The 16,512-nt window shown below is 39.3% G+C and overlaps 1 protein-coding gene across 3 annotated transcripts in view; it reads left to right on the forward strand.

Annotated features, from left to right (window-relative positions):
- ACTR2 (actin related protein 2) overlaps positions 1 to 16,512 on the forward strand; it is a 61,901-nt gene that overhangs the window by 22,759 nt on the left and 22,630 nt on the right. For all 3 annotated transcript variants that reach the window (XM_039529558.1, XM_039529556.1, XM_039529557.1), the window contains 2 exons: positions 5,591 to 5,701; positions 11,819 to 12,034. In XM_039529558.1, coding sequence (XP_039385492.1) covers positions 11,825 to 12,034 — 210 coding nt within the window. In that variant the 5' untranslated portion in view covers positions 5,591 to 5,701; positions 11,819 to 11,824. The remainder of the gene's footprint in view (positions 1 to 5,590; positions 5,702 to 11,818; positions 12,035 to 16,512) is intronic.

Genomic DNA, 16,512 nt, shown 5'->3' on the forward strand with positions numbered 1-16,512 from the left:
GTTCAGTATAAAATTGGTCTCAAGACAGGTTTGTGAGCAGATGTAGCCTGTGTATTTATTTTTATCTGAAAGAATATTTATACACTGTATGTTCTTACCACTTGATGACTCACTGGGAAGTGAGAGCACCAATTTGAACCACAATGCTAAGAAGAGGAAACTATATATGGTAAAATTATTTCTTATACACCGGATTCTTGCACACACCAGGCAAACTAAGTAACTATTCTTAAAACACACTTGTAAGTATATGTACAATAGACATTTGTTCTGTGTATTATAATACATGACATGTACATCTTGCAAAGATGTTTTTCTATGAATAGTTCTTCACTATTTTGTAAGATGTGATGTTGCATTTAAACGTTGCTGCTGTTAAACATTTACAATATGCTTAGTTGTGCTGAACTTGGAATTTGATAACTGCTCCAAGGAACATAAGGAACATACACTTCAATTTTGGTTGCATTAGGGAGTTTGTTTGCCAGTGGAAAGAATTGCGAATATCTGGGGTCTTTGAGTTTTTTAGTAAAATGAAAAATGGATTATCCTTGACTAATTAGAGTTTTTTGAGTGTATTGGTTGTATAGTTTGAAGTTCTGGAAAGTTCGTAATAAGCTGCTGAAAAATAGATGTGTTTGTGATTTTTTTTTTTTTTTTTTTTTGCTGGCGAGTGTCTCACTTTTCGTTTTTACTCCTTTAGCAAGAAATCAAAAACACTCTGGGCCCTTTTCTTTGGCAACATTGTTACTCCTTGTGCTGACTCCTAGAATATCAGCTATATGTCAGCAGTGTACATAAAGTGTTATAACTTTGTAGCCATAGTGTCAAATTGTTCAGTAGTCTGAAGTCGCTGAATTTAAATTTGATGATGAAAACTGTGCTGCGATATGAATCTCATAATTAACTTCTAGGAATCCTTTTTTTAAAAAAAGGCTGACCCCCTTCATTCACCAGATCTTCCTGTAGCCTAGGAAAAGGTTCCCTGAGCTGGGAAAGAGGAGACCAGGAGTTCAGGTCTCATCTAAATGCTATTTAAATTCCTGTGAGACTTGCCAAACTTATTATTGACCAAGGGGCCATGAACCCCAATCCAGAAGATGAGGGACAAGCTGCTGAAAATTCCCTTCCCCCTGTTTTTAAATAGGTTAGCAGAAGGCTTATGCAAAGGCACTGTGAACCCAGGTTTCTAATGTGCCAAACCTTGCTCTTATCCACTGTACTTCACCGCCTTTCAGAGTGACTAAATAAGTTTAGCTGTACTATAAACCCCACTCTTCTTCCGGAGCCAGGGATAGAACCCAGGATTCCTGATCATCAGTATTCTGCTGCTGACTAGTAAATAGTTGTGTAACCCTCTGGGATACTGTATGTTAAGTCCTTCTCCAGGCTGATCTAGAAAGGAACTGGCAGTTACTCCTATAGTTCAAATAATAAGGACCTAAGCTGGAGCTCTCAAGGTGCAGCAGTTCAAACCTTGCTGCTGATCAATGTGGAGGTATGGTTGTGTGTGACTTGCTCTGTGAAAAGACCACTTTAGAACAGTATTGTAGAACTTAAACTGATAATTTGTAGATTGTAAATGTATGAATCACCAAAACACACATTTCACCATTCACTCATTTATTGCACATTTAACTTTTGTCATGCTCCTGGTAGGTGTATCTGTGTTGTATATCATCCTCTGCCCAGTCTGCAGAGAATGAGTGTTTGTGACAGCCCTCAGCTTAAGAACTTGTCCCTGTACCCAGCACAAGCTGTAAAGACTCATGCTTTCGATTTTGGAGATCATTGTTTCAATACATAGTCTTGGCCAACATGGCATCCATCACACTTGCACGTCTCTCGTATTGGTGTGTTTTGAAGGTTGAGAGGTATGCTTAATACTGGCATGGGGGGGTGGAGGGAAAGCAATAGGCAGATTTACTGGTATAGTGCTGCTGCAGCTGCTTGTGGCTGTGTGTAGTTTTTGGAGTCCATGAGAGGCTCTGATGGAGTGTTTTGGGAAGTGAGTATTTACATAGACTCCTTCATAGAAGTTCCCTACAGCTGACCTGCTAAATCTGGAGGATTGTGAATAAGGTGTTGCAGGCACACAGTTTACTAAGGCATATCAGCCTTGAAGCTGCTTCTGAAGACTGTGCACCTGTATAAAAAAACTAAGACATTAGTGAACAAAAATTGCATTTAGTGGCATTTAACATTTCAGCAGGGCACACTCCAGCCATCCAAAACCTTAGAAGCATGGAAATAAGTTATGGGGAAAGCACTTCTTTCTACCTGCATGTTGCAGACAGCACTTTCGATAATGCACTTCATTGCTCCATAAGGTTTCCATCTCCAACAGATTCCCAAAGTAATTAATACATACCCCTACTTGATCAAACTTGAGTGACCTCAGCTGTGTTAAGGCAAATTGACTTTCCCACTGCTTTAAATGGGACCATTGTACTCATCTGTTCATGTAATTAATATAAAAGCATATGAGGTCACATGCATTTTTGTATTAAAGTGCATGTTTGATCAGATTGGGCTAATAGGCTTGTGAGGCTCTATTCCCTCATTAATTAGACTGGCTTCATAGCTTTCCAGACTCTCTGATACTCATGGAAATAAGTGCATTGGCAAAAAGATTTTGGGCTCCAACCTGTTCAGCCCGTTCAGAATACGGTTGGCCATTAATTGCAGTCATGAATAGGAGCAGCACTCGATGCATGTGTAGACAACATCTGTATAAGTCCTAGATATTGATAGCCTCAGAATAAGCAGAAGGGCTGACGAGCCCTTGCCTTGCCATTTCATACCATATTGCTGAAGGAGACCTTTCATCTTTGGAAAGGAGTCGGGACTTGTAGAGAGGAGTTGGCAAGCTCAAGAACACTTTTCCTAACCATCAAACATGTCAAGTTGGCTCCACCGGCAGAGAACACATTAAAAATGGAGGTTGTTTACAAGAAGAAAAGTGAGGGTGACAAAAGTTTTCCCCTGCATCATGTTTTCCCGTTGCTGAATGCAAATTGATTTTGCTAAGTAAAAGTGTAGCAGCTACTAGGTAAGGAGCCATATTAAATGAATTGTAATTCTTGCCATTGTATTTAAGGTTCTTAACTTATATCCACATTTCCCAAACTTATGAAAGTTGAGCCTCCCTTTGGAGGGGGGGTGGAAAAAAACCCAAAAGTGCCTCCTGCCCGAGCTCCAGCCCACCCAACCCCCGGGAATGTTAAAGGCCTCCTGTTCCTTTTAATGTATAGATCTTCGTGCACCACCATTTCTCCTCTTCCCTCAGGGAAGTACTGGTGTATATCTTGACAATATATTTCCCCTCCTTTCTTACATGCTTTGAGCAATGTTGATATTTAAAGTATTCTAAGTGGCATTTGAGTTAATATCATTGACATGAATAGGACAGTTCACACTTTAGAATTCAGGCAGAAATTACTGCATCAGTTAGCTTTCAAAAAGTGATCCAAGTGTTTCTCCACAACCGTAATAGCTAGAGACTTTTTGTTTTTATAGACACAGCAGAAATGCTAGAGAAAACTTGAAATCTGTCTGCTCCCACGGCTAGCCACTCCCACCCCCCAAAATAAAACAAAAAACACCCTTTCCCAGGGTAGCATGTCCCACATCTTAGAAAATGTAGACTTACATTAAGTTCTTTCAAGTATAATTTTAATAATGCCTTATTACTCTTGGGGCCTGTCTACACTGCCCTGCAGTTTGGACTAAAGAGGTGTGAATAGCAACGCACACTAAAGTGCTGTGCTATTGCTCCCTTATGGCGACGCAAACTGAAGAGTCCCGAGTTCGCAGCAGAACTTTTCAGTTTGCACCTGCAGTATCCACACCGGGGAGTTACAGCACAGCACTTGTGCACTGCTATTCACACCCCATTAGCCCAAACTATGGGACAGTACAGACAGGCCCTAAGGGTTTGAGAAGTAACCTGCTTGCTGCCAGAGGACCCCTGAAAGATGATCAATGTAGAGTTGTAGAATGGTGGGGGAGTTGAGCCAAATACAGTATAGTTAATGTCAGAGGTCTCACGCATATCTCTATCAAATGAAACAGGAGGTATCTCTTCAAAATTTCAGATATGTGCTTAAAAAAAGTTTCTAAAACTACTTAAAATGAGTATTGAAATTCTAGGCAGAGTCTTGTAAATGTACATTTGGGCCTACAAATTTCCCCTAATTGTGACCTCAACTATAAAAAGTGAGTGTACGTTCATTAGATGTCACAGTAACCTATGACAACAAATATTGGTGGGAAAAGGTGCAAAAGTGGGACAGACTGAATTAGTTCAAGCAAAAAGGTCTACGGGTATTACTCAAGGACTACGTTAAGATCATTCTTGGTAAACAAGAAAAGTGTGGAAGCGGAAATCAGTAAACCAAAATTGGTGTATTGGAAACTAGGCCTAATTGTTGGACAAAATAATGAGAGGATGGTCTGTTCCAGCCATCACTGCCTTGTGGGGTCCTTAACGAGAGAGACTTTGGGGAGAATAATTGCTCACTGGAGTGAGCTTCACCATGATGGTTACCATCCCCACTGTCTCCTTGGAGCTCAGATCTTCTTTATGCTATTTCTGAAAGATGTCCTGACCAAACCGGGCCAGATGACATCACTACCACCACGAGTCTCGCATCCCAAACACCACCTGGGATGTGAGACTCTCTTCTGCCACCTCCCCCAATATGTCTTTTTCCTTCCTTACCTTATTTCTTCTCTTTCATGTCTCTCGCTCCTTTTTCCTTCTGTCTAAGAGGAGTCTGGCCAAGACTGCATGTTTTGCAGCATTGCTGTGAGCCTGTGACCCGAAAGAGGTAGCTAAAAGCAATGCCCTAAATAGGCCTCTGCTGGTATAAGTTTGCCAGGTCTCAGAGTGGGTAATAAGTCTCTGTTCTGTCTGTTTTTTCAGCAGTGAGGATGCATGTGAGAGTCAACACCAGAGATAGAAGCTGCATTTTCTCTCTTTGCTATTCTTTTCTTTCACCCCATGTGTGTGTTTATTTTTGTTTTGTCATCTTCAGAAATGGGATCGGGCTTTAACAACAACAGCAATAATAGCTCCAGCCCATCTCAACTAATTTCTTTGTTTTTCCCCAAAAGGACAGTAGTTACCTTCTTTACCACTGAAGAGGCTTCCCCCTCCCCAAAAAAACAACTCCCCACAAACCTCTCAAGCTATAGGGAAAGGGAACAAGCGACGTTGTTAAAACGAGAGCCCTATTTAATGCTTTACATTTCAAATGCTTTTACTGTTTTTCCTATTTCTGGGTATCTTTAATAAAAGGATTTTTAATGATCTGTTTGCCATGGAACGCAGCAGGCTGAGGTCACTATATTCCAAACCTCGAACTTTGTTTCAGACTGTTTAATGTTGGATAGTCAGGATCACATTAACACCTTGAACTCTTTTGGCCCCTTTATTACATCTAAATTAATACAACATGACTTACTTTCTTAAATTCCTTACCTGCATTTGAAATTTCCCCCCTAAAGATTAAAATCTTTTTAATAGTAATAAACAAATGTGATGCATATATTAACTAATCCAATTATTCAACTTTTTTCTTTCCAGTTTGTGAAATGTGGGTATGCAGGCTCAAATTTTCCGGAGCACATCTTTCCAGCTTTGGTTGGAAGACCAATTATAAGATCAACTGCCAAAGTGGGAAACATTGAAATCAAGGTAATGTTTTTTCCTATAACAGATTAAAGCATTCAGGGTAGTCTTTCAGTTGTATACAGTAGAACCTCAGAGTTAAAAACACCAGAGTTACAAACTGATCAGTCAACCACACCCCTCATTTGGAACTGGAAGTATGCAACCAGGCCGCAGAGACAAAAAAGAGAAAAAGTAAACACCAGCGGTTCTCAGACTGTGGGTTGGGACTCCAAAGTAGGTTGCAACCCCATTTCAATGGGGTCACTGGGGCTGGCTTAGATTTGCTGGGGCCCAAGGCAGAAGCCCGAGCCCCACCTCCTAGGGCCAAACCCAAAGCCTGAGGACTTCAGCACTGGGCAGAGGTGCTCAGGTTACAGGTCTCCTGCCTGGGGCTTCAGCTTGGTCCCCCCTACCCAGGGCAGTGGGGTTCAGACTTTGGCCCACCCAGGGCAGGAGGGCTCTGGTGGGCTCAGGCTTTGCTCCCCTCTCCTGGGGTCATGTAGCAATTTTTATTGTCAGAAGGGGATCACGGTGCAATGAAGCTTGAGAACCCCTGCAAATGTAAACTACTAAAAAATTAAAACGTAAGGAAACAGTTTCTGTGCTTGTTTCATTTAAATTAAGATGGTTAAAAGCATCTTTCTTCTGCATATTAAAGTTTCAAAGCTGTATTAAGTCAATGTTCAGTTGTAAACTTCTGAAAGAACAACTGTAATGTTTTGTTCAGAGTTAAACGTTTCAGAGTTATGAACAACCTCCTTTAACAAGGTGTTCATAACTCTGAGGTTCTACTGTAATACATGAAAGTATTTTCTCCTTCTTTTATCACGCCCCCTCTAGCAGTCTTTCCTGTGGTTCACTGCTCAAGTAATGAGCTTTAACAGCTGCACCCTTTCGGGGCATGTGGTGAGCAGAAAGGTAGATTAATGTTACTGGAAGCTGACTGTCAGGGGGCCAGTGTGCATAGGGGGCTGGGGCTCTTAGATCTTGATAAGGGATTTGGGGAAATGAGACAGCACTTGATCAGATGGCTAATCCTTGCTGTCCAGTCTTAGTTCAAGATTCTGAGACAATGATGAGTTAATGGCTGTAGCCTATAATTTTTATTGTTCAGTATACAATTTAGTTGTAAGCAAAACCATCTGTGAACTTGTGTGAGATGCCTACCTTTGTTTGTATTTATTTTTCATTATGTTTTAAGTACTGATGGTAGACATAGAGCTTTCCACAGAATAGAGAAACAATCCCCGCTCTGAGGAGTTTACAGTCTAAAAATATTGTAATATTCCAGGTTTAAAAAAAATCTAATCACCTATTATTGAGTTGAAAACCTTCCTTCAGGCATGTGGGAGCCTATGTTTCTAATCCTTCTGACTGCAAAGATACTATTTCAGATTTAAGTAGATGCAGGGCTGACTTCCTGAGTGTGCAGATAAAGTTTGTGTCTTAGCTTTGTGAGGCGGCAGCAGCAATGGGCTTCACAAAGCTATGAGTGGCAGAGTGAAATCAACAGAACTCTGGTCAGTTTCAGTCTTGATATTTGGAATCCTATATACAGCACTGAAACTGTTTCCTGCTGGTGCTTAGGGGAAAGTATGAGCATTAGTAGAAGGTGGCATTAGAATGATTCAAGGGGAAGAATGACAAAAAATGCAAAGTAACGGTCTAGACTGGAAAGGTGTAAAGTAGCAGAGATCTTTCATTTCCTCTCCTGAATCCCTCAGCAGCCAGGAGGTTGGGTAGTAGAGGACTTTTCACCTTCACAGTAGCCGGGAGGACATAGAGGGAGAATGAGAGAGCGCTTCTCATTTCTAGAAGCTTGAGGGGGGCAATTGAAGGTTCAAATTTTTCCCGATATGTACTTGCCAGAAGCTGAAGTGAAAGCTAGATTCCCCAAGCAGAGTCCAAGTACAATGCTGGCAGAAATCCCCTCACCCTACACAGTGGTTAGAAATGTCTCACCAAGGAATTTCCCCTGGAGATTGCTGATATGGACCCATCTTCTTTCTCCTTTGTTTCTACCTTAGGCTAGAAGCTTTGGTGTTATGGGTCTGATACATTTTTCAAGCGCTGACTTGGTCAGTGCTGCTAGCCCAGTTTAGGATGGCCTTTGATCATCTGAGTATTTGGCTTTGTATGAGTTGAGGCTCTGGAATGGGGTTGAGGGGAGTGTCATATTTGATGTATTGATGCTTTTTGCATCTAACCTCTTGTATCATGTCTCCCATTCTAAAGATGGAATCACTCAAGGATATTTTAATGAAGAATGGGACTTGGACTCCTGATTTATTTTGTAACTACTTTACAGCACCTGTCTACTTTATTGTAGTTGCTTTAAGACAAGCACCCCGCTCCCCCCCCCCCCCAAAAAAAAAACAAAACAACAACACCAGGTCGGGAGAGGCAAACAACCATCCTACAGATCTGTCTCCGATCTTCTTTCCTGGTGCATATGTAGGATAAATTCAGTAAGACAGCACAGTGAAACTGTCTGAGGACCATTTTTTCCCCTCTGGATGTCATTACATTTCTGCTGCTTTCCTAAAAAGATATTTTTGGCAGATAAATTATACTAAAATTTAAATGGATTAATTCCAGCTACATATTAAAAAGCATTGTGGCTCATTCAGTCAACTCTTGAGCAAACGAAATTGACAAGAACATCATCAGTTTAGCTCTTTAAAAATATTCAGAAAAACTAGTCAAATTCAGGAACTGAGTGAAATGAGCCCTAAAACAGGGTTTTATAAAAGCAGCCTAACCCTCCCTTGCCCATTATTCCTGTCAGGAGAGCAAATGAGGACATAAGGAGACACAGCTACATCACAGGTATATGCATGCAAAGGTGTGGTTTTCACTGGAACAGTTTCCCCCAAAATTCCAACCAGTTTTAAAACCTGTTGCGCTAAACTGATTTAAAAACTGCTTGAAGCTGTAATTCAAACCAGGCTCCTGGCAGCTTGAACCAGTTTTACTGAACCAGCTTCTAAACTACCTTCGGCAGTTTTTGAAACTGGTTTGGTAAAAATGGTTAGTTTAAGGAGCCTAAACTACGCTGCACTTCCATCCAAAGAGATTTTGATGGATCCATTTTAAAACTAATTAGAATCTTTAGGGATACTTCCTTGGAGTAGAACAGGCCCAACTATGCACTTTATCCCATTTTTATTCCTAGTCCATGCCCCGCAATTTTCTTCCTCAGTTCCTATCTCAGAAATCCATAGTGTGGGGTGGCTGTAGGCTTTGAGTGGGTGGAGAATATAGTCAGCGTTCACCCTGTGCTCCTCCTGCTACTGGATGTGGATTTTCTGGCAGCTGCCTATGCAGAGTACTTGCCCTGATGTTATTGTCATGTGTAAATAGAGCAAGTAAACACGCCTTACTGGAGCTGATATTTTTCTTAATAATACGCTATTGGAAGAGTTGGTGACAGGAGACCTGGGTTTTGATCAAGTGAAAATGGCATTCTAGTCCCTGCTTGTCCACAAAAGTACGTATCTTGCAGTGTAGCACAATGGCTGTTAATTCTCCTAGCCCCTCTCCAGCATAGCAGGGTTCTGCATGGCAGAACTGAGATGCTGAGCTGTCTAGGGAAGTGTGCACAAATCTGCCTGCACTGTACCTGTTTCAGATCACTGCTATTGCTGTGTCACTTCATGAGCACTTAATTCAGTTAGAATGAATAAATAAATAAGTAAACAACATTTCAGTTTATGCACTTTATCAATTTGATTCCATTTAGTTATGTAGCTATTCCATAATTCAAAACTACAAAGGAACTCACAAGTTTCTATTTTAGCTTAATATTTTTATAACTGTTATAATAAAAATTCAACTCCAAGGGTTGCAAGGATGAATATTTTATGGAAAAAAAGGTGGAGGAAAGCAGGGATCCTGGTAGCAATGTGCTGGCATTAGTTACTTCCAAATTCACCACACAGTTAGTCTACTCCAGATCTACCACTCACATTGGATACAATTCCATTTCAATGGGATATCAGCATATAAAAGATTTTGCTTCTCAGAAAAGATGCAAAGACCCTAGTATATCTATAGCGTATTGTGAATAAAAATGAGATGTCCGTCACTAACCTAATGGAAACAAGTTAATCACAGACAGAAATGACTTCTCAGAAGAACAGCAATGTCGTTGACAGTGTTAGCTTGGCCCTAACTACGCTAACTCAGAACACTTGCAGCAATACATGCATCTCTTTTCTGCTTTATATCTACTGTGTACTTAAAATAATTTGAATGAGGATTTCCTTTAGGCCTTTTCTGACTCTCTTGCTTCTACCTTCTTTCTTCACCTTTCTTGACCTGTTGAAGTAGAATAACAAAAAGATGGTAAGTGAGGTGCCCCTGTACTGTTTGTTTCCCATTTTTTGCTTTATGGGACGTAGTAGCTGTTGCATTATTTTGATGCTTTTTAATGTTTTGTCTTGTCCCACATTTTACATTCGATTACTTATTTTAAACTTTGTTCATTGCTTTGATTTAGTAGCAACTAATTCCATAAGAATCTTGTATATTGCTTCTGATTGTGACATGACCTGTAGTTATGTGCAGATGCAAGAATAATTCATTTTTCTATGAGATCAACATGAATGTAATGTTAACATTAGAAAATGCTTTATCTAACATAACAAAATAATGAAGATAGGAAAAAGATCATGGCTTTTCCTTGACCTTGTCCTGTTCTGAGATATACACCATGCACAGAATAGATTTCAGATGGTTCTTCTTTAACTAGCGATTGTTAAATACAATCAGAATGTTGTGAATTTGTTGTGATAGAACTGATGTTGTCACATGGTTACTTAATGGTATGTTTGTTGGGGTGAGTTTAACAAATTATGATCTTCCTAAAGTTTAGGGGTTTGAGTTTCTAATTTTTACGTAAATAGTCCTTTCTATGAAAACTGTTCTATAAAACTAAGAAAACTGATTAGGGGACTCAAATTAAAAATCATGTAATAAAATTATTTCTTTACCAGTTACTAGTAACTTCTTAGATTATTAAAACTAAAAATAATTTAAAAGTTCCAGTTTGCTTCTCATTATGTCTTTTTCTTGTTTCTTAGCTTAAACAGAGAATCTGAGCCACCTTCACTTCTCAGTGGCACAGTGATTGGGTTGTAAACTCTGCAGTAGACTATTTGGTCAAAAGCAACCATTTCATTGTACTTAAATATTATAATAATGGAAACCCTTATTATTTTGCTAGATTGTAGAAATGTGATCTTTAAAAAGAGGATATATTGTAATTCATTTCTTTAAATATGGTGGTAAATCAGGCATTAAGGCTCCTTTGGAAGAAGATGGGCTGTAGTGGGAGGCAAAGGTAACGTTTTATTGTACCCACTTGCCTCAGGAAATACCTGGGGAAAAGGAAAGGGTTTTCTTATATAATCAATTTAGAAATTGACTCTATGAATCACAACTGGGTAATACGTGTATTTTGTATAAAATATACTGGGGTAGGTTTTTTTGTTTTGTTTTTTGATGTGGAATAAATGGGATTTATATCCATTATCTGTTTATCCTCTTAAAACTTTACTGGCATAGGCTTAGTTAAACCACTTTTTATTTTAATGTTTAGTGTGGTACTTCCAGTCCCTTATGTGCTTTTGCTACTTGTTCTGTATGCTTATGCAGCTCTCATTATTCCTGTTTTGGGAATGTGCACAGAAACTTGCAGCATGCATGGAAAATTTTTCTGCCAGCCCCACCGACTATCTTTTATGTGCTTTTTCACATCTCAACCTATTCAAGTGAGTATTTGATGAAGTAATTTTGGAGATCTCAATGAATAAAAGTCTATACATACTAAGGTTTCTTTACTGTTCCACCGTGACAAAATGCAGGGTAGCTTCTTACTAAGGTAAGTTTGATTTAAGGTTATGAAGTCTTCCAAATATGGGTTGTCTTAAAAGATCTAGAATGGGTCTCAGCCAGATTAAATATTTTGAGCAGTAACGCCTACTTTTTATATATAAACTAATTTCAGGGCATGGGTCATTAAGTACATATAATCAGATGCAAGTTGGAATATCTTTTATTCTTAACATCAAAAACTGCTAAAGAATAATGAAAATTCTTGCAATCTGACATACAAACTTCAATACTGTAACTTTGTAGGATCTTATGGTTGGTGATGAAGCAAGTGAATTACGCTCAATGCTGGAAGTTAACTACCCAATGGAAAATGGCATAGTCCGGAACTGGGATGATATGAAGCACCTCTGGGACTACACATTTGGACCAGAAAAACTTAACATCGATACGAAAAACTGTAAAATACTACTCACGGAACCTCCTATGAACCCAACGAAAAACAGGGAGAAGATTGTAGAGGTATGTTTCTTGACTTGAATAAGGAAAACGTATTTGTGGAGAGCAGGAATTGATGATGGCAGGCACTAAATTTTGTCTAAGAGGTCACTGCTTTTTTAAAATGTAAGATAACCCCTCAAGGCAACATTTGTCCTCGCAGAAAATGGGAGAATTGATTACAGCCTAGAATAGTCACCTTCCTAGTTTATCCCAGGGCAAACAAGCCTACTTAGTCCTAAAGTCTAAACAGACTAGCAGTCCCATGCAAGTTTCTGTACTAGGAAACCACTGATTCAGGCACTGAAGTTCAAGTATTCCTGCATGTCCCATCCCCATTGACACTATAAAGTGAGCTGATGCCTAATACATAGGAAAGGTCTTCCAAAACCCAGTTTATCTTCCTTCACCGCCCTTTCTCAATGACTTAATCCTGCAGTATTCTGAGCAGTGCTTTGCTTCTTTGGTCTAAAGTTCATACTTATCTTTAAGCATATGAGCAGCCCCATTGACTACTGGATATTAGATTAGTGCCAGAGTTCTCAGCACTTCTCAGGATCAAGCCCTAAATGAATTTGACTCCAACTGAGAGATTAGCAGAATTTACAAGGGAAATTAAGTTGGTGGCTTGGAAGCAAGGAGTGGTTTACCAGGCAGAGTGCACAGTGTTGCTGTAGGCACCTGAGACATGCTAAGAAAGAGTTGATTTTTGCCAACAAATCCCCCCTGCCCTCCAAATCTGTAATAGGTTCTGGGGACTATCTAATGACAGCCTTTCTAGGAAGGAGGTCCTGCAACTAGCTGTTGGGTGCCACAGTGCTGTCTGGCATGGGTGAGGTATTGGAGGGTATGTCTACACTGCAGTCAAACACCGTAGTTGGTCTGTGCCAGCTGACTCGGTCTCGAGGTGTGTGGCCACTTAATTGTGGTGTAGATGGTGTAGATGTTCCAGCTTTGGCTGCAGCCTGAGGTCTGGGACCCTCCCACCTCTCAGGGTCCGAGAGCCTGGCCTCCAGCCTGAAGCCAGATGTCTATACTACAGTTAAACTGCCCCTCAGCCCAAGTCAGCTGGCACAGGCCAGCTGTGGGTTTTTAATTACAATGTAGATATACCCTTAGGCTGCATCCCCAATCCAGCATTGACTTAGATGGGCAAGTGCCTTATATAAAAGAAATGTCTCCTTATACAATTCGTATTTTTAACAATTATCTGTCACAAAGGCTCACAGTTTTGAAAAGGTAGTAATGTGAGAATAGCATAAAATTTATTGGCTTTCTGTCACATTAACAGAGGTCTATGATGCTGGAGAAAAGACTAATTATTCAGTATAGTTTCAAATGTGGCAGAGAATACCTTGGTAATAACCTCTTCTTTCAAAATCTTTGCTGCAGGAATAAATTGATTATTAAAAAGGTGATATTTTAACTGAAAACTTTCCATGACTCTGTAGAACGTTAGTGTTAACGGATATGAAACTAGAAACTGACTAATATGGTACAATAGACAGACTGAACAGTTCTAACAAATATATGGCTGCCTTCGTGGCATGAATGATTGATTGAATTTCCTCATCAGGTTTCTCGACCATTCAGAAATCTTTCAAGGTGTGGTGGTTTTTTGTTTTTCTAACTTATCCAAAGACTCTATTGTGATTATTCTAGTACAAAATGATCTTGTTCAAACTCACCATAACTTCTGAAGTGTGTTTTCTAGTCTGTTGTTTCATAGAATTCATGGGGGGGCGGGGGGAATTACAGTTCTTTATTACACCAATTCAGAGAATGTAAACCTTAAATATGAGCAAGGGAATTAAGAATTTTGTGTGTGTGTGGAGCATTCCAGGCTTTTTATATAAACACCTTTATAGTTTTTTGAGTGAAGTGAAAACTTTAATTCTTCTAATGCCTTAGCTTTTGTACTGGATCACAGCATGATAAATCAAATCTTTCTAGTTTTAAAAGGTAATATTATAGAAAAGAATCAAAACTTTATCCAGTTTTTTTTTCTATTTTTGAAGCTAGAGTGAGAGGCCAATCCAAGATCAGATGAAAGACTTGAGTTAAGAGTTTCATGATATGCAATGAAGCTGTAATAATTCTGGTATATTTATCATGAAATCCTTGGTGCAATGCAACACAATTGCTTCTTAAAGAAATGATTAATTGAATTAAGTTTTTATGAAAAGTCATTTTAACCGTGTGCACTTAACATATCCTGATAAATCTTAACAGTTATTTTAGTCTGCCTGGCTTTTGTTAGGGCTAGTCTACACTGGCAATGCTAAAGTGCTGCCGCAGTCTGTTTCAGAACATAGCTAAAGAGAGACAATTTCTGCTTTGCTATTCAGTGTAATTAGCTTTATAAGTGTCTTGGTGTAACTTTTATCTCAACCTCTGCATAACCATTAAATTCTCAAACCTGTAACATCCCCTCTCAGGAACAGCCCAATTGTCTGCCTTTCTGTGGTGTATTCTGTAGTGGTGGTAGAAGCATTCTCTGGCATTGTCACCCTTACAACTTCATTGTTTAATATTCTGGATCATTCTCTTTTTCTAGCTTCCAATGCTTTATTTTTGGGCTCCTGCCATGCTTGGAGAAAGACATTGGACTGGCAACAAAACAATAACTTTAATAGAAGCAAAGATTTATTTTGAGGAGAATATTCTTGTCGCTATTTGGCTATCGTATTTGTCAAATGTGGCGCGTGCCATGCATGTGGCGAGACGGCAATTATAGATGTCAAATAAAATAAGTTTAAAATGTCTGAAATAAGCATAGCTAAAAACAGAAACCTTATGCGTTTACTGTAAAAAGTATATCTTTCCAGTAATATCAGGAATATAGTGGAACGTGCGAACGCAGTAACTAATCCAGTAAGCATATTCTGGTTATGGGCAGATAGAAGTTGTTACATACCTTTCTCGCATTACAATTTTGGTTCATTTTATGAGCAATATAATTCATAGATTGGGAACAGCAGTAATTCTGTGTCAGCTGAGGTCTAGAAGCTCAAATAGTTTCTTGTTTTGCTTGCTGTTCTTTCCCACGCTCCCTTTTGAGGTAGAACATTATTTCTGCCTTGTAACTTACTAAACTGCTATGTTTGTGCACATTAGATCATGGCAGCCACAGAACCCTACCCCTAATTTGTGGTATCTTGCACATACTTTAATGTGCAAGGTAAGTAGATATTCTACCAAACTGTCTTCCACGTCACTTAGTCAGTTTTTTTAAGAACCCTACAGCAAGGTGCTCCACAGCCTGATCTTTGTACATTTCATATTCCTTGACTTCTGTCTTCCTGTCTGTCACGCTCACGCAAATGTTTTGGGAAAATGTATGCTGGTCTTTCCAGTATTGTTTGCAGTGTACTTGAATTAGCAGGCTTTGGATAGTCAAGATCTCTGCAGCCATTCCTAAATATGTTGGTATTAATTTATTTTTAAAATCCAACTAAGTGTCACAGCATTATTACATTGCAGAATTAGCCTAGTTACTGTTAAAAAATGAGGTCAGTAAAAGTAAATTTTGCTCAGTTCCTTTTTTTGTAGTGTTGACCCTGTGAGGGACGTGTGTTGAGTTGTTCTGGGATTTTTCGAGGGTTTTTTTTTGTTTGTTAAATGGGGTCTGTAACTCATGGAGTGTTTTACTCTCATACCATAGAACAGCAGTAGTATGGTCTGGGGGGAGATTTTCAAAAGCAAAAATGGCAGTTAAGCACCTAGCTGCCATTTATGCCTTTTGAAAATTGAGAAAGTAAAATCTGGGAGGAGAGGTCAAGTGGGAGTTCAGTAGAGTCTGTAGAGGGGTTGTTAATGTTAGAGACTTAATAGAAGGAGGAGAAAACATGGGACAGTACTTTATACGGGAAAAATCTAAAGGCTTATACAGTAGAACCTTAGAGTTTCGAACACCTCGGGATGAAGGTTGTTCATAACTCTGAACAAAACGTTACGGTTGTTCTTTCAAAAGTTTACAACTGAACATTGACTTAATACAGCTTTGAAACATTCTACTATGTAGAAGAAAAATGCTGCTTTTTATTTTTTTAGTAGTTTATGTTTAATACAGTACTGGATTGTATCTGCCCCCCCCACCCTTGTCTCTGCTGCTGCCTGATTGTGTGCTTCCGGTTCCAGATGAGGTGTGCAGTTCATTGGTCAATTTGTAACTTTGGTATTCATAACTCTGAGGTTCTACTGTATGCCAGAGAGTGGTGGGGGCAGGGGAAAGAAAATACTTTCAGAAGAATTCCCCCTTAATTTCAAACTTGTTTTAAAACATTTAGACATACTTTGCAGATCACTAAAACTATGCCCAATTCTTCAGCAAAAAAGCTGTGAAATATGATTGTAGGTCTTAACCTGCCAAGGAACAAATTTGTGAAACTGGCCAGTCTTTTAAATGGAGCCATGTTAACAGCAGACTTTTTGAAACGATGCCAAGGAGAAGTTAGAAAAAGTCAGTGCTTGATTCATTTAGATATTTTAAGAGAAGTGAA

The sequence above is a fragment of the Mauremys reevesii genome, linkage group 3 (genome assembly GCF_016161935.1).
Source record: "Mauremys reevesii isolate NIE-2019 linkage group 3, ASM1616193v1, whole genome shotgun sequence".
Classification (NCBI taxonomy): Eukaryota; Metazoa; Chordata; order Testudines; family Geoemydidae; genus Mauremys; species Mauremys reevesii.